We start from the raw sequence: 22,410 nt of genomic DNA on the forward strand, positions 1-22,410 counted from the left end.
AAAGCATGTCTTCAGAGCTACCAATTACCATATATTATAGAAACTGAGTCAAAAATTGCATTTGAAAGTACTCTGTTTAGAAGCAAAGTAAATTGAGAAACCTCTGCTTGCTAGCAGAAGTACTGAGGAAACTAGAGATTGAAAGGAAAGAATGTTGCCCACCAAAAAGAAAAAGTGGAGGGGGGACAACAAGTGTATCACTTTTTAATTCTATTCTACAGAAGCAGAGAATATAGGTCAAAGATGGAGTGACTCAGGTAAGAGAGTGGTCAGGGCTCGGGGATGAGGTAGCAGCTCTCTGCATAATTGAATTCTCAAGCCCACACTATTGACCTCTTTTCTCTGTCTGCCTCAGGAGCAGGTTAACTTCTCTCCATGGATTCACTTGGGGGTCCTTGAAATTGGTGGTATGGTCCCCTTTTGAAATAGCCAAGAGTCTGTGAACTATAAAATGCAGAGAATGCTGGGATTAGAATTAAGTGTGAACTGTGAAATAAATCCGAGAGGAAGTCTTCAGGACAACCCCTCGGCCCTACCCTGCTGAACTTGGACTTTTCCTGTTCTTCCCTTTCTGCAGAGCCCTTTTATTTCTTAGCGGATCCTTTCAATATTGGAAGGAGCAAAAAGTCACTTCCTTAGTATCCTGGCCTTCGCCCCAGCTTCCAGCAGAGACCCTTTGCTGTACAGTAAGGCGTTTCTCACCATTGTTTCCTAGTTCTCCCTACTTCATTTCAAGAATTTTGAAGGAAAGAGTGGATGGGTACAGTGGGAAATTGAGCGCACCTCTCAAGGAACCACCCATAACAACCAGATGGGGGTCTAGCTTACCATGCTACTAGGGAGGCAGCTACCAGGTTAGAATGCGTGGCCTCCTTTATAGATTGGAGACACTTATTTTGGTGAACGATATAATTCAAGGGGCTACAAGGAGCTTGCAGCTTTATGTCTGCTAATTCAAAAGCAGGTAAGAAGCACTCAGAGAGGGAGGGAAGTAGCAGGGAGTGTGGCATCTTGCCCCAACTACAGCCGAAGCAGAAATGTCCATGTCTAGGCCACATCTGAGTTTCAGGAATAAAGAGTCTTCCCCTCATCTCTCTCTACCCCCTCACCCTAGATAAGTCTTTACTTTTTTTTTTTCCTTTCACTTAAAAAATACCTGGAACCATAATTATTATTTTTAATTGTGATAAAATACACATTACATTTACCATCTTAACCGTTTGTAAATGTACTGGTCAGTGTCATGAAGAGCACTCACATCGTCCTACAGCCATCACCACCACGCACCCACTGAAATCTCCCTGTCCTGCAAAATTGCAACTCTGGACCCACTCAGTCATAACTCCCCATTCCCTCCTTCCCTCAGCCCCTGCCAACCACCCTTCTACTTTCTGTCTCTAAGAATTTAACCACTCTATGTGCCTTATGTAAGTGGAATCATATAGTATTTGTCTTTTTGTGACTGGAGCATTTCAGTTTGCATAATGTCAGTAAGGTTCACCCATGTAGTATGTGTCAGAATTTTAAGGCTGAATGATATTCCATTGTATATTTGTACCACATTTTGTTGATCTAGTCATCCATCGACGGATATTTGGGCTGCCTCCACCTTTTGGCTATTGTGAATATGGGTGTGTGAATATTTTTAACACTTACAGGTCCTAATCTGAGAGAAGCTGCTAGAAAGAAAAATTAAATCACCATGACTGTGTGTCATAAGATAATCTAACTTTTCAACGCTTTAGTACTCAGGTAGGATAAATAGGTTAGGTGGATGGATTTAAGTGTATATTAGGCAATATTGTCACATAACAGAGGGTTATCCAGAATTATTTTCAATTTCTCATGCTATCTCCAACATGGCTAGAAGTATTTTATATATATATATATTTTTTTTTTTTTCCGGTAAAAGAATACAGTACATGCTATTTTCTTCCCTCATTAGACTTTCTTCTAAGAAAATTACAACTCAGCAGAGTGATAGTTTCACAAGGTCCGGTAATAAGTCTTCAGTTTACTCAGAAGGAGTAAATGGAATCCAGGGTTGAAAGCACTAGTTCTCACCACCTGTCTGCGTGGAGTGGAGAATACACTAAACAGCATGTTTGGCAGAGGGACCCATCCTGAGCCTGAACACAGGCCATAATTCCAGAGGTTCAAACATGTCAGGGATCAGATAATGTCCCCTTGAAATACAATAACCTCCTGCAGAAATGGCCTGCCATTATGCGGTTGGCTCCTACTTTAAAGGGCTTATAAAGCATTACAAATTAGTTTTATTATATTCCAGACAAAGAAGTTGCTGGAAGATAAGGAAGAGCTGGGTTCAGGAATGGCTGAATTTAGGAAGAACAACACTCAAAAAAGTAAATTAGAACATTTAGTAAGGGGGAAGGGAGGAAAGGTTTTGAAATATTACAATCCTTGTGTTTTTGTTACCTAAAAATTAACTTGAGGAGGCTACAAATGTTACAATAGTGATTAAACCGTAATAAAGTAATTAGAAATAACAAAAATATATTACTGGGGATAATAATAAAAAGAGCTCTTTGCGGAGTTCACTGACCTCATCCCTGAGAAGTTCTCTGTCTGTCACCACTGCTCCCCAACCCCCTCAGAGTATTGCTCACACTGGTGGGTTGGGTCTGTACTTGTCTCCCTCTAGAATCTGAAATGTTCTTAAAGGGTGGGACAGTCTTAGCCAGTTGGTATCCTCCAAAGTAAATTAAAGGTAATTGAGCTGACAGAACTGAACCAAGGGGGCAAAGGGAGTACTTATCAGTATGATAGATCAATATGATCAAAACTGGGATTGACAAAACACAAGATGAATGAGGCCTGAGGATGTATTATAAAACAAGGTGACTACAGTTGATAGCACTGTGTTGGATAATTGAAATTTGCTAAGAGAGTAGAACTTAAATGCTCTCACTGAAAAGGAGGAAACCAAGATAACATGAGGTGAGGGGAGGGGAATCCTTCCACCATGTTTACATATAGCAAATAAGCACGATGCACACCTTAAATATCTTACAATTTTATTTGTTAATTATACCTCAATAAAAGTGAAATAAAAAAGGAAAAAGAAAACACATGAGATCGTTCAATATAATGTCTGTTTACAATTAACAATAATACTATATAAGAAATAACTAAAATTGCTTATTAGGAAAAGAGAGAGGAAAAAAGGAAGGATGGAAGGAAGATTGCTTTTATAAATTTCTGAGAAATAATATTCTCCCACACTAATTCAGGTTATCGGTTATTCTTTCTCAACTTTTGTTATGTTCTCAGTATGTTCTAGAATTCTGGGCATGCTCAATCCAGAACTACAGAACTAGATGAGTATTTGAAATACATTTGAAAGAAAAAAAAAAAAAAAACTTCAACTGGGTTTTTATTTTTTCCCCCCAAACCTAGGCTGGAACATTTCCCAATTGGCAGCCAACCAAAAATAAAAAGAAAATGAAAATGGGAAAAAAAAAAATCAAAAAACATCAAAATCCAAAAGCTATGTCTATATAAGAGGATACGGGAAGATTTTTTAAGTTTTGCTTTTCCGAATTTGATGTAACATTGAAATAAGCACTACTTAGTGGTACTTAAGCAGTCCAGGAAGCCCTCTTTGGCCTATTGAAGCAAAAGTGGTTTAACAATTTCTTCTTCTATCTTGAGGACATGATGCTAAGTGAAATAAATCAGTTGCAAAAGGACAAATACTGTATGATTCCATTGATGTGAGGCTCCCCAGGATAGTCACATTCTTAGAGACGGAAAGTAGAAGGGTGGTTGGCAGGGGCTGAAGGAAGGAGGGAATGGGGAGTTATGACTTAATGGGTACAGAGTTGCAATTTTGCAAGAGGGCAAGAGTTCTGTGGGTGCATGGTGGTGACGGTTGTACCACAGTGTGAGTGCTCTTCATGACACTGACCATTTACAAATGGTTCAGGAAGGGGGGTCCTGGCTGGCTCAGTTGGTAGCATATGCGACTCTTGATCTCGGGGTCATGAGTTGGAGCCCTACGTTGGGGGTAGAGATTACTTTACCAAAAAATGGTCGGGGTGCCTGGGTGGCTCAGTCGGTTAAGCGTCTGCCTTCGGCTCAGGTCATGATCCCAGGGTCCTGGGATCGAGCCCCACATCGGGCTCCCTGCTCGGCGGGAAGCCTGCTTCTTCCTCTCCCACTCCCCCTGCTTGTGTTCCCTCTCTCGCTGTGTCTCTCTCTGTCAAATAAATAAATAACATCTGTAAACAAACAAAACGGTTAAGATGGTAAATGTTAACGTGTATTTTACCACAACTAAAATGCAAAAGCTGTTTCTTCCTTGGAAGAATATGGGAGGCAGATTGTGTAGGGGACTGCTCATAGATGAATGTACAGGAATTGTAGAAGAAACGAGGAGCACTTAGAGTTGTGGTGGAGCCAGCCACAGCCTCTCCCAAGTGCTGTGGTCTCAGTGCTTCAGAGGGAGGCAGAAGGACCCTGGCCAGCCTCGCAGTCTGTGGGGACCCTGTTTCTCTAGCAGCGCCCGCCTCACATCCTAGTGGGAAGTCCTCAGTCGAGCATATGGCCTTGTATTTCACTCCCTCGTTCTCCAGGGCTGGCATAACTCTTCAGTGGGCCTTTGATGGGAAAGCCTGTGAGCTCTACAGTAACCTGGCTGTTGTGACAGGCCCTGACTTCAGTGGGGATCCTGCCCCCCTATCCTGCGGTGCCCAGAAAAGTAGATTTTTGTGGATTGGAACTGGGGGGCAGGGAGGGAGCCGGGTTAGTTCATCCTTGTTCCTGAGGCTGGCTTTTGCAGCCTGCTCTGGATGATTCCAGAACACTGCCCAGTCCCCCATGCAGGGGTTCCTGAATTGCCCTGCTTTGAGATGACAAGCATTTGGGGAGTAAGATAAGCTAATTTGCATGTGAAACAATAACCCGCTTTAAAAAACTTTAACAAACACAGTGTTGCTGCTTTAGAAGGATCGAGTGTGACAGCCTGTGAGGAGGAGCCAGCTCGTGCACTAGGCAAATCTGAGGATGCCAGAAGAGTGGGACTGTCCCTGGAATGCTGTCAGTTTTCCTGCTGTTTGGATGAGGCTCTGGGCTTTGTTTGCCCTGTAAGGTGCTCGGGGATGGCCAGCCCAGGTTTTTCCTTCGGAGTATTGCTGAATTCTCTTAAATTTCTTTTTAAGATTTTATTTATTTATTTGTCAAAGAAAGTGCGAGAACAAGCAGGGGGAGCGGCAGGCAGAGGGAAGGGGGGAAGCAGGCTCCCCACTGAGCAGGGAGCCTGATGCAGATGCAGGGCTCTGCGGGGGGCTCGATCCCAGGACCCTAGGATCATGACCTGAGCTGAAGGCAGACGCTTAACCGACTGAGCCACCCAGGCGCCCCTGTCTTAAATTGGTGGCCAGTTTCTGAAGCTTTGCTTCAAGCGGTGGAGGCAGCCGCTACCCCAGGCTGTGGCTTCTCCCCTGTGTCAAGGGCATGATGGCAGCTCCTGAAGGCTGTCTCAGCTGTGAGAACATGATTTCTATCCATCATCCCACACAGACAGCCCTGGAATCACTAGGGGACTTGGCCAGGCCCTATGGATGGCTTTCTATAGATCTGCCCCCATTCCTTGAGTGGATACCAGCCCGAGGCTGGTGGGAGAACATTGCCGCTTGCCTATACCCTAGCAATATTAAAACTCACAGGAACTAGAGAAGGAACCCGAGAGACCCAGGCTAGCATTTCAGGTCCCGTGTTGCTTTGGGAAACGGATAACATGACATCGCTGAGGCTTGGTTTCCTTATCTGTCAAATAGGAATAATAAGAGTAATTTCTCCAACACTTTTCCAGGGGCACCAAGTGTCAGGGGGTTAGGGGTGGAACTTGGAGTTGGGGGCAGGAGAGGGTGCTGCCATCCAGGGTCAAATGGAGCAAGAGGTGGTGATTTAATGCGAGAAATAGAAAAGAAGTTTTTTCCTCATTCTAGGTAGAAGTGAGTGCCAAGGAAGTTCTTTGGATATGTATATCGCTATATCAATATACATGTTCTTACTTGTGGCTTTTTAATTGATGAATTATACACTTGTTTTCTATTGTACTAAATTTAGATTCCTCTGTTTCCTATGAGCTTTCCTCTTTAAAGGGTGTTAGGTTTGACAGGTTTTATTCTCTCCCCGTCTTCTCCCCTCCATTCACACTGAACTTGAACTGCATCCCTGGGTAGGATTCCAATAAGGAGCCTGCCCTGTTTGCTTGTGAGTTTATTTTATGGCTGGTAGGTGATTGCACGAACATGAAATAGACCTCTAGGATAGTAAATAATGTGATTGTTTAAGATTAACCTTCAAAAGAAGACAGCCATACTCTTGTAAAAATTTAACCTTATAGCCAGGAAGTGCCATTAAATTTGGTTAACAGTTCTTACTGCAGCTTATAAACTTACAAGCAGGCCTAGAGAACAGGAACTTAATCTGAAACCTGATTCGCTTTTGTTCACAAATGAATCACATACATTTGGAAAGGAAGAGAATCATAACAACATTCCTGTTTTAGCTAGTCTCCCTTTACCAAAAAACAGATGAGAAAAAACCTGTGGCAGTTTTAAGGTGATCTTTCCTCCATACATCTTGGATGTTCCCTTCCAGAGAAATGGCTTCTGTATGTATGTTTGTATTTATTTATTTATTTATTAAGATTTTATTTATTTGAGAGAGTGAGAATGAGAGAGAGAGCACAGGGGGGTGAGGGGTAGAGGAAAAAGCAGACTCCCTGCTGAGCAGGGAGCCCAATGCTGGGCTCATTCCTGGAACCCTGGGGTCATGACCTGAGCTGAAGGCAGACTCTTAATCAACTGAGCCACCCAGACGCTCCGGCTTCTGTATTTAATAACAACATCCTCCCCATCCCCTGCCCAAAAAAGGTTCTGTCTAATTTCTAGTCTGATAAAACCCTGCCCAGTTACTAATTTTGAACAGGTAAAACCTATTGCAGCCCAAATCTGGGTTTTGACAGTATATTAGAATGGTACCATATTTCATTAAATCGAAGCTGCTGTGCATTGTCAGATACATCCTGATTGTAGAGATGTTAATATGCATCTTAGACTTGGTGACATACAGCACAAGAGTTTTCCTTTTTAAATTCCAAGTAAATTGGGCGCCTGGGTGGCTCAGTCGTTAAGCGTCTGCCTTCAGCTCAGGTCATGACCCCAGAGTCCTGGGATGGAGCCCCGCATCGGGCTTCCTGCTCCGCGGGAAGCCTGCTTCTCCCTCTCCCACTCCCCCTGCTTGTGTTCCCTCTCTCGCTGTGTCTCTCTCTGTCAAATAAATAAAATCTTTAAAAATAAATAAATAAATAAATTCCAAGTAAATAAAACGTAGGAAACTTTCTTACCTCCCCCTGAAGGACGATATATGAAGGACATATATTCTTTCTCAATGAAAAGAAATTTATCTTTTAGAAAAAAATTAATTTTATTACATTTCTTAAAATAACAGTACTGGTCCTTCTGCATCCCTAAAGCAGAGCTTGGGACTCTGCAATATCTTGAGTTATTTTTTTGCTTTCTTAGTTCAACTCTCATATATCTAGCTATGCTAACACACCTGTTTTTCAAATTTGGGCTTTTAAATGAAGGCTATATTATTCTAAGACGAAATAGCTAAATTAAAAAAATTTTAATATACGTTGTTCATTAAAAATTATGTAAGATTAGGGGCACCTAGGTGGCTCAGTTGGTTAAGTATCTGACTCTTGGTTTCAGCTCAGGTCATGATGTCAGGGTCTTGAAATCGAGCCTGGAGTCAGGCTCTGCCCTGAACATGGAGCCTTCTTAGGATTCTCTCTCTCCCTCTGCCCCTCCCCCAGCTCATGCACACACACCTTCTCTCTCTCAAAAAAAAAAAAAGTTACATAAGATTAAAATAGATATGTATAGTTATTATAGTTAAGTAAATAGATCATTGCAGGAAGTTTGGGGAGATGATAATATTTTAATATTTGCAAAACTGTGTTAGGTATATCGATTAATAACCAGATTTACATATTGGAAGTTATTCTCTTGTAAATTAGTGTTGTATTTTGATAGGTTTTAATTCTCTTCTTCCCTCCAAGTCTTCTAATTTGTAATAGCCTTATGTGTGTCTGTTTTTTTCCAGATTACTGTCTTGGATGCAAAACGGAGCATGAACATTGGGATATTTCTTAAGCAATTTAAGAAGTAAGGTTTTTGCACGCATTTGCAACTTTAGGCATATCCACGCTGTCAGCATCAGTCTGTGGGTGTGGCTGAGCTGAAAATTGAGCTCCTAATATGAGCAAAAGCCATTCCTCATCCCTACCTATCCTCCTCCGGCACACGGCGTGATGAGTGTGCAAGCGCCTGTCGCTCTCTGCTGTTTTCCTGCGTGAAAGCATACCCTGCGTGAAGGCTTGAAGTACAGGCAGAGTTGCCTCAGAGTGTCTGCTCAAGCCTGTCATGCCAGGGAATTTATAAATTCATCTGTAATGTTGCCCCTCAGTGGAGGGTGGACTGGTCAGAAGACAGTGGTGAAATGCCAGTATTCTAAAGTGGAAAGGAGAGGCTCTCCAGAGTTCCATGTGACCAAAGGGGATTGCTTTTCTTCTCCCAGAGAAGACTCCCATGGTTGCTGCCACTTTCAGCTTTTCTGGGATGCCCAAGGATGGGCTTCTGGGTGAACAGGCCTCCGGGTGGTGTGTCAGGATCCCCACTTTCCCTGGCACTGGGGCTCCTGTGATCACTGACAAAGCACATCCCCCAGACTGGGAAGAAGGTGGGTTGGAAAAAGGGTAGGGGTGATTTGTTTTAGTTTCCACTGACTTGTGTTTCTTTGGCACTCCAACAAACGTAAAGTGGAATCTAATTAATTGTCTTTTCAAGGTCTCCTCAGTCCATTGTAGAAGATATTCATCAAGGAAAGAGTGAACATTATGGATCAGAGACCTTGCGAGAATTTCTTAAGCTTTTGCCGGAGTCAGAGGAGGTAAGGAATTTGGCACAGGAGTTTTAGATGTTAGGAGCAATGATCAAAGCTCAATATTTTTCAGAGTGTCAAAACTCACATGGGAAGGGCACTCTGCTACCCAAAGCCAGAGTCTTCCCACATACAAGTAAAAAAGTGACCTAGTATAAATTGTGGAGTTAGGGAACCTAGGTTTCAATTGGAGCTGTCCCCTTGCTTGGGCAAATTTCCTAACTCCAGTGAACTTAGTGTCCACACCTGTATAGTGAGGGTGTGGGTGCCTGCCTCACCGGATTGCCAGGAGGCTGAAACCCTAGTTATGCATCGAGGATGGTACCTGGCACATGGGACCTTAATAAACTTCGGTTTCCTTTTCCATTACCAATGATGGATTTTGCCGAGGCTGCACCCAGGTTATTTTATAAATATGTATACTTTTTATACATAACAATAAAAGGAAACCGCTTCTGGATAAAATGCCCTAAAATTTTGGAGAGGTAGGTAAACTGTTAAGAAACGTTGTGTCTGGAAGTGACTTAAAGGTGAAAATTGCTGTGATAGCCATGTAGTACCACAATATAGGTATTGATCTTTTTTTTTTGGACTGAATTAACTGAACCGTTGAATGGTTGGGAGCTTGATAGGAAAAAAAAAAACATCGGAAAAACAATTTTATAAAGCTTTATAAAATTGTGGGGCGCCTGGGTGGCTCAGTCGTTAAGCATCTGCCTTCAGCTCAGATCATGATCCCAGGGTCCTGGGATCAAGCCCCACATCGGGCTCCCTGCTCCATGGGAGGCCTGCTTCTCCCTCTCCCACTCCCCCTGCTTGTGTTCCCTCTCTCGCTGTGTCTCTCTCTGTCAAATAAATAAATAAAATCTTAAAAAAAAAAAAAACCTTATAAAATTGTAATATTGCCTTTTATTTCTGAAGAAGGGGGCCCTGAAAAAATTCAGTAAGAAATTACATGAATATATGTGCTTGTGAACATTTGAATAATGTAGAATCTTACAGTTAAGTTATCCTTTTACCCACACTGCTGGTTCCTCTCTTCCCCATCCCACTCCTCTTCCCACACAGAATTTATGGAATTTGACTTTAGTGCCATAAATAACAAGAGGGGAATATATCTGTACTTTTTCTTTTATGTCAATCAGTGATAAACTTGCAATGCCAACTCAAGGGTCTTACTAGGTAACTTGAGTATTCTGGGTGTATTTGAGGAGCTGAACCTCTCTCTATGTCAGGTTTTCTGTTTGCAAATTAAGTGTAATTTACCTAAGCCAAGATTAATTACCAGCATTTATTAATGATAGTAAAGGGTCCTAAAGTCTTGAGGGAAACGTACATCAAATCCTAATTTACCCTGGATCTTATACACTGAATAGTCCCTTAGTCTTTTTTAATGTAGAGAATGAGAGTTTCAAAAATCTTTAATTAGGATGGGTAGGGTTTAATTAATTTGGATTTTAAAAAGATTGAGTTGTTGAAATCTTATTCCTCTTTGGGCTTTTTTTTTTTTAAAGATTTTATTTATGTGGGGCTCAATCCCAGGACCCTGGGATCATGACCTGAACCGAAGGCAGACGCTTAAGGACTGAGCCACCAGGCGGCCTATGAAAAGTTCTAAAATTCTAACTAAAGGGAGGCTAGGCGGGGGAGAAGCTGCCAGCTTCATACCATGGTAAAGAGGTGGGACAGTAAGGCCGGGTTTTCCTAATATCTTCATTTCTAATTTTAAATTCAGAGGTGATTGGAGAACGCAAAGGCTGTGCGAGACTTGGGGATTTTTCAGAGAAGCAACTTAGCTGTCAAGCCTCCCATGATGTTGAGTTGTGTGTGGGGGGGGGCATAATTCAAAGGGGGGATGTTAAGGGCAAGATGACTGAAACCTACCTGAGCACTGTCAGGCGGCCAGAGGCATTCACTCTCCCCCACACAGTTAGCCGGTCCTGGAGACAGTGTCCTGCTGGGATGAGACGGAGCCCTGAGACCCTGTGCTGCGTCCCAGCCACTGAGCCAGGCACAGCTGCCTCTCCTGTCACCCTCCTGCTGCAGGGTCATCCTCAGCCTGAATATCCGACAAGCTTGGTCACACTTCTTCTTGTTTACATTACCAGCTCTGGGCTTCAGTTCACCACACCCTCCACACTCAGCTGGGAGCTTCCTTCAGCAGGAACACCCTGACAGTCCCCAGGGCTTCTTGGCGCCCCTCCCGAAACCACTGTGGGGATCTGTGCTAGCAGAGGGCGTCTCGGTGCGGGCCAAAGCCACCTCATGACAGATGCCTGCTGCAAAGGCCCCCTGACCTTGCCACGAGCACCACGTGGCCCCTGGCACCGCCTGGATCAGGGCCGGCCCCTGAGTCTTGGGTAGAGGGTGGAGGATGGGGATGAGGCCAAGGAGGAGCCAGGGCCAAGTGAGAGAGGTTTCAGAATGTGGCAGAAATATGTTAATAAATGCACAAGTGTCTGCGTAACTGCATGTTGCTAAGCCTGTGGTGTAATGTTCTGTGCTCATTTTTAGCACAGGAAGGGACTAAACATCTATGGAGTGTTGTCCCTGTGTTGCAGGCCCTGGGCAGGGCAGAATTCAGCCGAGCGAGATAATGTGTTCAAGTGTGTAGCCCAGTGCCTGGCACGTAGAAAGTCACTCAGTCATAGCTCTGATGATTTGGGGTGCCTTTTGCATTGAGTCCTCCCAGCCACATCGTCAGATACTCCTTATGGTACATATGGGAAACAGGCTCACACAGGTTCGCTAGAACTCCTCTCACGTGTCCCTCCTGGTCGATAGGCCAGAGAGGAAGGTGGATTTGCACATGATTCGTCTGACCCCAGAACAGTTCCTTCTGCTGCACCCCCACTGCATCCCTTTGAGGAAGGAAGGGCAAAGGTTCTCAAAACCCCACCTCGCACTGCGCGGCCTTCCTCCCAGCCTTTTCATCACTCCTGCTGCAGAGCAGAGCACCGGTGTGAGTGTCGCTGGAGCGATACCGTAATCTTATCAGCATGTTGAAAAATAGGAGCGGAAACAGCCCTTTTTGGTCGTGCGTTCTCAGCTGACAAGCCAGCAGAAGGTTAATTTGTTTTCAGGATTTCTCTGCCCTTCCCCACAAATCACTGATCTGGCGTGTTTGTTCATCTTGCTTTCAACTCACACTTAAACCTTGCAGAGGAAGAAGACAGACCCAGAAATAAAAGCCCTGGGAGGGGGTTCTTTGCCCTGAAAAGTATTCCTGTGGTCAGAGAGGGACAAGGGAGAGGTTGGCATAGGAGCTGGGTGGATGGTGGAAGGGAGCCCCGACGCAACCCGCGAGCCCTTCCTCCATTGGGGCTGGGGCCCCATCCCTGCATCACTGTCAGGCATAGAGGGCTGGAAGGTGGTAGAAGTTTTCTGTTCTCTCTGGCAGCTGGTTGGTGGCCGCCTCTGACATTTTTATCACCTCATCCCAACCTTCTATGCCAACTCTGCCCCTGGGGGGTGGGGTGGGGAGAATGACCGGGAGGAAGCCCCAGGGTCTTCCCTTGGGGTGAGTCTGTTGGTGGGAAATCTTGCTATTTCCAGGCCATGTGAGTGGAATTAGATGGGATGAAGGAGGTCTGTCTGCCCTTTGGAATGTATGAGTCTTAAGGAGCATGCTGTTTGCTATTAGGACAGAAACTGGGCACAGCCAGGTCGTAATGAGAGTCACTTGGCTCAGCCCACAAAATTATGCCTAACAATGTGTGATAAATGCTTTTTGATGATGACGAGAATGCACAATAATTATAGGGTTTGTTCACCTCTTTTTTTTACCTCCTTACCACTGTGAAGGTACCATAATCCTTCTTAATGAACACAAGTCTCATTTTGAAATGGAATTAAGAACTGTATACATTGGCATTTAAATTAAATACTATCTTTCCATCACCATTCTCTTGAACTCCATAAACATTTTTAGCTCTTTATATAAGTGAAGGAGATTAATCATTGTTCAGTTACAGTTGAGCACATGTTTAATGGAAATATCTACCAAGTTTATTTAGCATGACCTATTCTATATGCTTTAGTCAGAAAATTGTGCTGTTATTTTCAGAAGCTTTGCACATGCTGCATAGATGGTCTTATAAAAGGTACAACCTCACTCTGCCCCTTTCCATATATAGTGAATTGCTAAACTCTAGTTCAGAAGGGATCAGGATTCATCCTATGGTTTTCTCTGTTCAGCAGCCAGGCACCGATTTGGGTTTAGCTAAACCAAAAATTCCATCTGCCCTTAAATTGAGTATGACTAAAAATAGTAAATTCAGTTTAGGGCCCTAAAGGTAGGGGAAGTAATGCAATTCTATAAATGGCTGTTTTCTGCCCATTTAAAAAAAAATGTAGTCTTAAGCATCAGACTTAAGTCTTGGGTATGCATCTGCACAGTGACATTTTGTATTTTCAGGTAGTTGATATAGATACTTCGGATCTTTGCAAATATTCCCTCCTCTGTTTTTGAACTATCATTTCCTATTTTCAAGACACTGAAAAGTCATGTTATTTTTATGGGCACCCGCCATAATCCTGGGGATGGAAGAGAGTAAGCTTTATAAAGGTAATGAAAGATGGTAAGTGCTCATTGGCAAGAGTTAGCTGCAGAGGTAGGCTGTCTACTCGTAGTCCCAAGGTTCGATTTACCATAAAGTGTTTTAGTTGGAAGACGCTCTATGCCAGTGGATGTAGAAAAGTTTCTGCCATTGGGCCAGTCCAGTTCTCTGTGTGAGGGAGGCACTGATTTGCTCTGATGCAGTTTGAGAACTTTCTCTTTGCTTCCATCCCCACCTACTAGCTGTTTGGCTATATTCCTGTGTCAGAACTCTTTCATTTCTCTTGGCTACGGTTGAAGGAATAACTTTTAGTTGAGTTTAATTTTTTACAAGAGTAATACATGTTCATTGTAAACATTTTAGGAAATAAAAATGAGCAGCAGAAGAAAATAATAGTCCCTGTAATCCTATCACCTCGTGCGGGTGGGGCCTTCTAGTCTTTTTCCCCACACCTGTGGTGTGTGCATGGAGGGTGGGCCGGGGAGGGGGGGGGGCGGGTATAGTGGACGCTTCTTTTAAAATTTCTAGGAATGGGATCTGACCATACATCCTGTTTTATTACCTGATCTTTTTCATAGGGGGAGGTCTTGACATTGACCCATCAGCTGCTTGAGCCATTTTCCTTTTTCTCTGCCACTGGAGAGCCAATGTGTCCACGCCTCAGGACACAGTAGCCCCTTGCTGTAAGGCTATTCTGTGTGGAGGGGGACTTGGCCAGAGAAAGGTCTGTTAGCCCTCCCCCAGTCTGAGAACTTTATGTCCAAACTACCCAAAATATTAAGATTTTTTTCATTAGGGACCTAGAGGACCATGTTATAATGACGACCCAGTGTCCTCTTGCTTCTCCCAGTGATCTCCCTTCCAGATTATAACTTACAGAAAATTCTCATCCTTAGAACCGACCCTTTGGTAACCTCCCTGAGGAGTCCTGTGGCTCCAGTTCTCTGGTTTGATGGAGGTTATTTATACCCACATACATGACACAGCTCTTCTCCCTCTCATTTGTTTGGTTTTTCTTCTTTCAAAAAACATAGTAGATGCGATGATTTCCTCCTCTGTCTTTTCTTGGGTCTACATTTTTATTAATTTGAATTTAGCACTGGAATCTTACTTTCTTACAGGGATTCTAAGAGGACATTTAAAATAATGTTACATTTTAATCACAAGTTATTTTTTTTCTCTACCCTCTTTTCTGTTTGGCTTTTAGATAAAGAAATTGAAAACATTTAGTGGAGATGTGTCCAAGCTGTCCCTGGCGGACTCCTTTCTACACTACTTGATTCAGGTGCCAAAGTAAGGATCGTCCATCACAGCTCTTTACAGAGGAAAGCTTTAAAATCAGTGACCTCAAACGCTACAGTTTTACTTTTTATTTTTCAGCTATTCACTTCGGATTGAAGCCATGGTGCTAAAGAAGGAATTTTTACCTTCTTGTTCTTCTCTGTACACAGACATAACAATTCTGAGAACTGCTACAAAAGGTAAGTGAACACATGATGCTTCATGGAATTTGTTTTTATTAACCTTAGTGGTAGCACTTTAATTTTTATTCTTTTTTGTAAGCATTCTTCTCCTGATTTTGGAAATTAATTTATTTTTTAATTCCAGTATAGTTAACACACAGTGTTATCTTAGTCTCAGGTGTACAATATAGTGACTCAACAGTTTGATCCAGCACTCAGTGCTCATCAAGCGAAGTGCGCTCTTCATCCCCATCACCTGTTTCACCCAGCCTCCCACCCACCTCGCCTCTGGTAACCACCAGTTTGTTCTCTGGAGTTAAGCCTGGTTTTTTGTCTGTCTCTTTTTTTCTGTGTTTTTGTTTCTTAAATTCCACATAGGAGCAAAATCATATAGAATTTGTCTTTCTCTGACTGACTTATTTCACTTAGCGTTATACCGTCTAGATCCATCCATATTGCTGCAAATGGCAAGATTTCATTCTTTTTTATGGCTGAATATTGTTCCATTGTGTATCTACACCACATCTTCTTTATCCATCCATCTATTGATGGACACTTGGGTTGCTTCCATATTTTGGCTACTGTAAATAATGCCCCAATAAACATAGGGGTGCATGTATCCCCTTGAGTTAGTGTTTTCATATATTTTGAGTAAATACCCAGTAATGGAATTACTGGATCATGTGGTAATTCTATTTTTAATTTTTTGAGAAACTGTTTTCCATAGTGGCTGTACTAGTTTGGTAGCAGTTTCTTAAAAAAAAAAACACAAAAGTATTCAATTGAAATGAGAAATGCAAAGTCCTAAATCTGATACACCCTAAAAAGGGAAAAGAGATATGACCTAGGATGACAATTAAGGCTTATTTCCATTTACTTTCCTCCTTAATTAATCAATTAATTGACCAATTAATTAATTAGTATATTATCTTCCCATAAAAGAAGATTTCTTTCATCCCAAGCTTCAGAGTAGACCTTGCTGATTGCAGCTCGCTCTTGCTCCTCTCCTAGGTCAGCTTTCCGGATGCATGCAGTGTGTGTAGTATCTGTGTGTGTGTGTGCAGGCGTGTGTGCATGCGCACGCTCAAAACCTGGGCACTTAGGCCAGCTGCATCCTTCCTCCGTCCTCTGGCCTCTGGTGTCCAGGGCCTGCTTTTCCAGCATCGTCCATCCTTCCTCCTGACTCTTCCTGGGCATCTTCAGTGTGACCTTCTGCAGGTTCCTGATGGTTCTTCTGCTGTGTGTCTTCTCCCACTTGCTTCCCCTCAAGACTCTAATTCCTGGTGGGCTGTTTACATTTGAGAGGGGCGAGTGGGTCATCTCCATTTCTTTGAATGACTTGTGTGCCCAGCTTGGGCAGACTCCTCAGAGTTGCTCTCCTGTCTCCTTCCATAGTGCTGGAGTTTTATCCTCAGGCGTTTCGGATGCTGAGCAAGCAGGCCTAGCACACTTGTGGGCGCTCCTCATCGCCAAGGCAGAGTCTCTGGCGTTCCCCAACCCTCACATTTTCCAGGGTTTTCAGCGCCAGCCTGATTTCCTCTGGGTGGTTTTCTGGATTTCTAGTTATTGCAGAGCTGTTGATTCGTATTTGATTTTCCTGTTTAGTTGCTCTGGCCCGTGTTGAGACAAAGTTTTGCTCTTCAGCCCATCGTATTTTCTTCAGTTTAGAGAGGAGACTAAGAATTAAGGGCAATTTTTCTTCTTTCAATAGGGAGGCCTTTTAACATTTCTTCCTACACACACCAGGGCTATTGCAGCAACTTTGGAAGGGCCATCCCTCCTGTTCACGTTGAGATGGAATAGTTTTTGTATTGAGCCATGCAAATTCATGGGCATGGTGGAAACGTTTCTTATCTGGTTAACCTTCAAATACTGGCCTTCTTAGATAACATAATGCAGGCAGGGATCCAAATGTAATTTTTTGAAAGTAATACCACACTTAATGGAGAATATGAACTTAAAAAAAATCATGGGTAGCTTTTTATTATCTATATATACTATAATTTTAATAATCATCAAAATTCACTTTTAGCTTTTGAAATACATTAACAATTTTTAACATTGTTAATTTGCATAGATGTGTGTACAAGAGCTTCTATGTTTAAAGAACTAGTTTAAAGATATATGACAATGATAAGCTCCTTTACAACCTTTAAGCCGATCCAAATGAAATGTCTAGTTTTGAATAAAATGGACAGAGTCTCTGGGTGCCTGGCCCCTAAGGGTTAGTGCTTTGCAAGTTATTTACATGTCATCCCAGCCTGTTTATTTTTTATCTCCTCATGGCTCGTGGACTAAGCAAAATGTTGCTCTCTGTTAGTTTTCATATTCTATAAGTATAATTTAAAAGGCTAGTGGAGATAGAGGAAAAACAATAAAGACTGGCTGACAAAAAGCTTGCTCCTGTAACACAGTGTGTTGCTTTTCATAAGGCCCTTGCATTTTCCACTCCTTGGAAATTTTCCTTATTGAAGTATTTTGTGATATATTGAAGCATCATACATATTGACTCCCGGTTAAACACTAGGACACAGATTGCCCGTAGCAAATGGCGCATTAGATATACCACTGAATGTGCTGTTTGATTTGTTTTTTCCTGTCTTAATATGGGGTTTAGGGTCAGAGCTTGCTTCAGGCCCTCTTGAACTCAGATGTGGCAGCTGTCTTTGTGCCTTTACGCTGAAGGTACCATGGTGTGTTCTTTTTTGACAGAGCTGATGTTGTGTGAGGAGCTACATTCAATATTACACTTGGTGCTACAGGCGGGGAATATCATGAATGCAGTAAGTAAAATTCAAAAAAATTATAACGTTGTGTTTCTAAGTTTATTTGTCCGTCCAAAGGTGTATGTATATATTTTTTCTTTTGATTTGTCTTCTTTAGGGAGGGTATGCTGGCAATGCAGTAGGATTTAAACTGTCTTCTTTGCTCAAATTGGCAGACACAAAAGCAAACAAACCTGGGATGAATCTTCTGCACTTTGTTGCACAGGTAGGTGGAAGTGGTGAATTCAGAGAGAGAGAGAATGAGCGTGAATCCTCCCTGGAGGTGGGGAGGTTTTCCCCAGGTATTAGGTGGCATCACACAGAGATAGGAAAGGACATGGTGGGCTCCTAGAAGGTTCTATTTGCAGAAGCACTCTGCAGATTCCTGAGCTGAGCTGAGCTGCGCCTAGGGTTGTAGGATAAGAGGGAAGTGGAGGGGTTGAGGGAGGCAGGGGTCAGGGTTGGTGAAGCCCAGTTAGGAAGGATCCACATCCTAAACGCTGAGGAATTTGGATTCATGCTTTAGCAATGGGGAGCCAGCGGAAGTTTGTGCACAGCAAAATGGCCGGACCAGGGTGGCTTTGTTTTTAGGAAAATAAGGCAATATGGAGGATGAGCTGGAGTGAAGAGAGAACTAGAAATGGGGCACCTCTTGGCAGAAGTTGGCTCTCTGATCGTTTGGCGAGAGCTGAGAATCAAGAGTCATGGCCACAGGGATGGAGAGCAGAGGCCTGGGTGCTGAAACATTCCCAGCGTTGGGTTGACTAGATTTGTGACTGGTTATGTGTAGAGTGAGGGAGCCAGGGCAATGAAAAAGATCACTTCCATTTGTTTCCCTTTGTGAACTGTAAGTCAGGGTGCCTTGCCACAAACACAGGCCTTGGGGTCTGCACCCTGTTCATCACCTCCGTTTCTGACTGGGGCTTTGGGATACCAAAACAACCAGTTACAAAATGAAAAATCGGCCAACGGCAGTTGTCTGTTGTTAAATTATCTCAAATTATGGATTGTAGCACTTTGTTTTCTCTTCACTGGATCACATTTGTTGTTTTGACAGCAATCACATAGACGTAGCTCTAAGCTGGGGAGGAAGCTGGGCTGGTTTCCATTGTGAGCTTCAGAACAGGACAGAACTGGGATTTTGACATGTCCTTTATTAGCTGTACTTCCTCAGACAAGTTACTTAAATGTTAAGACCCTCAATTTCTTCCTCTAATCACGGGGCTAGTGATCCTTTAAGACAGGTACCCAAGAGGGCTGACGGGCATAATTCCATAAAGTGCTTACTTCAGTGTTTGGCCCATAGTAAGCTCTCCATAAATAACACACACAGTTATTACTACATTCTTCAGAAGACAAAGGATATGTTGAACTCAGGACTCACTTAAAATTTAATTTTCAGGGCACTGAAACCAGAAAATGTGTTCCTTATCCCATGTGCCTTACAGCTAGTCTTCCAGCAGTCCCTTTAGATCCATGGAGCCAGGTGCTCTGTGTAACTTGGTTCCAGCCCATGGGGGGGACGTTTCCAGAGTTGGTAATTGCACCCTTCATATCCACCCTCCTTGTATCCCCTGAACAGGTGAAGAATCCAAATGCCTCTATGGCTTTTGCACCTTCTGATTAAACTCAGTTTGCAAACTGGTTTAACAGCTGAAGGCATCTCGGTCATTTTAAGGCATACTCGTAGGAATGGGTGGTATTTAAGCAGGATATATTGGATTCTCTCAGAAACAATGGGCCCTGCTAAGCCACCACCCACTTCCATTGAGTTTGTGTGCCCATGAATTGTATTTCACATCAGGATCGGTTGCTCTGGGAAGTTATATATATCTTGAGAGTAGGGGAGTTCTGGTAAATCTTACTAAGAATATAAGAGTTCATGTTTTAGTGAATTGCTTTGAATATATCAAGCATAAAAACAAGAACTTTAAGGTTCCTTTCAGCCTTGGGATAATTGTTTCCTTCCAGTTTTATACATACAGTAGAGAAAATTCTGTTTTTATTCCAGGAAGCCCAAAAGAAAGATGCCATTCTTCTAAACTTTTCTGAAAAATTGCATCACGTTCAGGAGGCTGCTAGGTGAGCAAAGAAGACTGAAAGTGAATTCTGAGAATTCAGTTTTGTTTTTTTTTTTCAATTACTTTTTAGATTTATTTATTTATTTGAAAGAGAGAGGGCATGAGCAGGGGATAGGGGGAGAGGGAGAAGCAGACCAGGGAGCCAGATGTGGGGCTCGATCCCAGGACTCTGAGATCATGACCTGAGCTGGAGGCAGACGTATAACCAGCTGAGCCTCCCAGGCGCCCCTAAACTACTTTTAATGAAACTGGTGAATATTTTATAACTTTTAAAAGGTTTGTCCTGTTGAATTTTCAGACCTTCCTTTTATTTGCTTACAGACGTGTGTGTGTGTACCTTTGGAATTTGGGGGTTTTGAAAAATTAGTCTTTATTTTTAATCTAAAAAACTCTATTGCAGTCTTTTCTGATGAATATCATCAGTGTAAAAACAATATGAATTAAGAACTTCAAATCCCTCCACACCCAAAAGATAGAGCTCAAACAACACAGCTTATTACCTTGGGAGTTGGTATATATCAGTCAAACTTCCAGGGCCATTTCCTTGTAGAATCTAACATGTTACATTTATTTTCTATTGCAGTAGAAGAAGGTGGAATCATACCCAAGGGTTGTGAAAGGATTTTGTTTTAAGTTAGTCACTCAACTTACAGAGAAAGTATCTACCAAACATAAAGCTGTGTTTATATCACTTTAATTTGCTTCTGATCCCAGTATAGATGTGCATTTTAATGTGGCTATAATCTGTATACGCGAGCTATTTTGAGTTCCATGTTTTTTAAGTTTACAGTACATATCCACGTATCCAGTGGTATATGTTCAATAACCGGCTTCCCTGGAAAGAGGTCCTGATTTGTAGCATTTGCTGATCTCCATGGTGTAAATACTGCTCCCGTGGCAGGTGGCCTCACTGAGGGAGGAGTTGGGAGGGGTGCCCACACCCATAGTGGCCTCTTGCAGGCTGGCTCCAGTGAACCACTTCAAGTCCTGCACTTGCTATCTGAGTGATTATATCTGATTAGGATGGGTATGAACCCTGTGCATAAATACATGAACCAAAGCTTTTCAAGCCAAACCCTGTCATTGGCCAGTGTCTCAGTATTATTGACTGTGAACATCTAACCACAGATTACATGTCTTCCCCAAAGTGAGCTTATAAGGGCGAAGCTGTGAACAGTTCGTAGTTCCCATTTACAGATTTTTGGATTATTCCCCCCAAACAATGAGCATCTTATAAGATATAAACTGTTCTGGTTTTGAATTTCTAAAAGAAATTCTTGTGGGAATATTTTTTCCTCTGACTAGTATAGAAATGTTACTAAGAGGTATGTATAGAGAGAAATAACCATTACGTTTTTGAGTTGACATTTGCAGTCAGAATCAGCTGGGGAAGTTTAGCTAGATACTGTCTTAGAAAATAAAGTTTGTTTATTCGAGATGGAAGGTGAAGTGTCCTGTGAAGTACAAACATCACAGATGGGTGCCAACAACCAATGAAGGTGGAAAACTTCACTGCATAAAGAAATGTCAGAATTCACAGTGGACGCATGAAAGCATCCTAGCATATGAGTTTGCTAAGTGAATTCCACCTGGATTTTAGGTTTCACCTACTCACTCTACCTAGTGACAGAAGTATCACTCCTGCTCTCCTAATCTTGATTTGACCTATGTTACAAAAGCCTTGCAAACAGCCCCGCCATTTCTTTGCAGAATTGTTAGCCATGTGTTAGTTCTCTCTACCATACCGAGGGCTTACTCTGGCTGTCCGTGGCAACACGAGGTCTGCTTAGTGTCTCCTCATTGCCCTGAATGCCTACACTGCCTGGCTTTGCTTGAGTTAGAGCTTTTATATTTGTGCCGGAGGAGAGGGGAAATATCTGAGACCTTTTGGCTTTTATTTTGTAATGCTTCTTGCATAAAGGTGTTCAGACCCACTTTATGAACAGCTTTACAATTCTCATGGGTTCGTTATCTCACCAATAAGGACAAAGGTACACAGCCATCTCTCTTTAAACCAGTGTGTCTCTAGGAAGACATGGACTCTTAAAAAAACGGGCGGAAACTCTAAGTGTGGTAAATGTCATTGCAGAAGCTCTGCCGTCCGTGTCTAGGTTTGACCCACAGTTGGTCTTGTTTGATGTACCTCCATGACACATGGCTTCCCTGTACCACATGCCCACTCTCCCCTTTCTGCTTGTAGATTATCTCTGGATAACACGGAGGCAGAACTGCACTCGCTCTTTAACAGGACAAGATCTCTGAGGGAAAACATTCAGCGGGATGGTGAACTTTGTCAACAGATGGAAGATTTCCTTCAGGTTCGTGGGTGATTGGAGTCCGTCTCTCTCTTTTTGGCTTCCAGCAGCACCTGCCAGGGCTGGTTCAGTCCGCACGGCTTTGGGGAGGTAGCAGGTTCCCACTCATATTCTCCTCCCTGGGTCGATGAAAGGAACTTTGTATTTCAGTGCCCATTCTTTGCGGGGCTGGTTTTCTCGCAGGGGCCGTCGAATGTGGTCCTAACCAAGGGCTGGCCTCCGTTTATCGCCACGGGATTGACATCATC

General features: G+C 42.9%; 1 protein-coding gene across 1 annotated transcript in view; it reads left to right on the forward strand.

The window, feature by feature from the left end:
* Positions 1 to 22,410, forward strand: part of FHDC1 (FH2 domain containing 1) — a 42,772-nt gene that overhangs the window by 9,934 nt on the left and 10,428 nt on the right. Inside the window, 8 exon segments of the mRNA XM_045880277.3 lie at positions 8,143 to 8,204; positions 8,886 to 8,988; positions 14,746 to 14,831; positions 14,919 to 15,019; positions 17,714 to 17,784; positions 17,885 to 17,992; positions 19,778 to 19,848; positions 22,048 to 22,165. Coding sequence (XP_045736233.2) covers positions 8,143 to 8,204; positions 8,886 to 8,988; positions 14,746 to 14,831; positions 14,919 to 15,019; positions 17,714 to 17,784; positions 17,885 to 17,992; positions 19,778 to 19,848; positions 22,048 to 22,165 — 720 coding nt within the window.

Source organism: Mirounga angustirostris, unplaced genomic scaffold (assembly GCF_029215605.1).
Source record: "Mirounga angustirostris isolate CCGP_5_RB_7025 unplaced genomic scaffold, mMirAng1.0.hap1 SCAF_2, whole genome shotgun sequence".
In the NCBI taxonomy this organism is placed as follows: Eukaryota; Metazoa; Chordata; class Mammalia; order Carnivora; family Phocidae; genus Mirounga; species Mirounga angustirostris.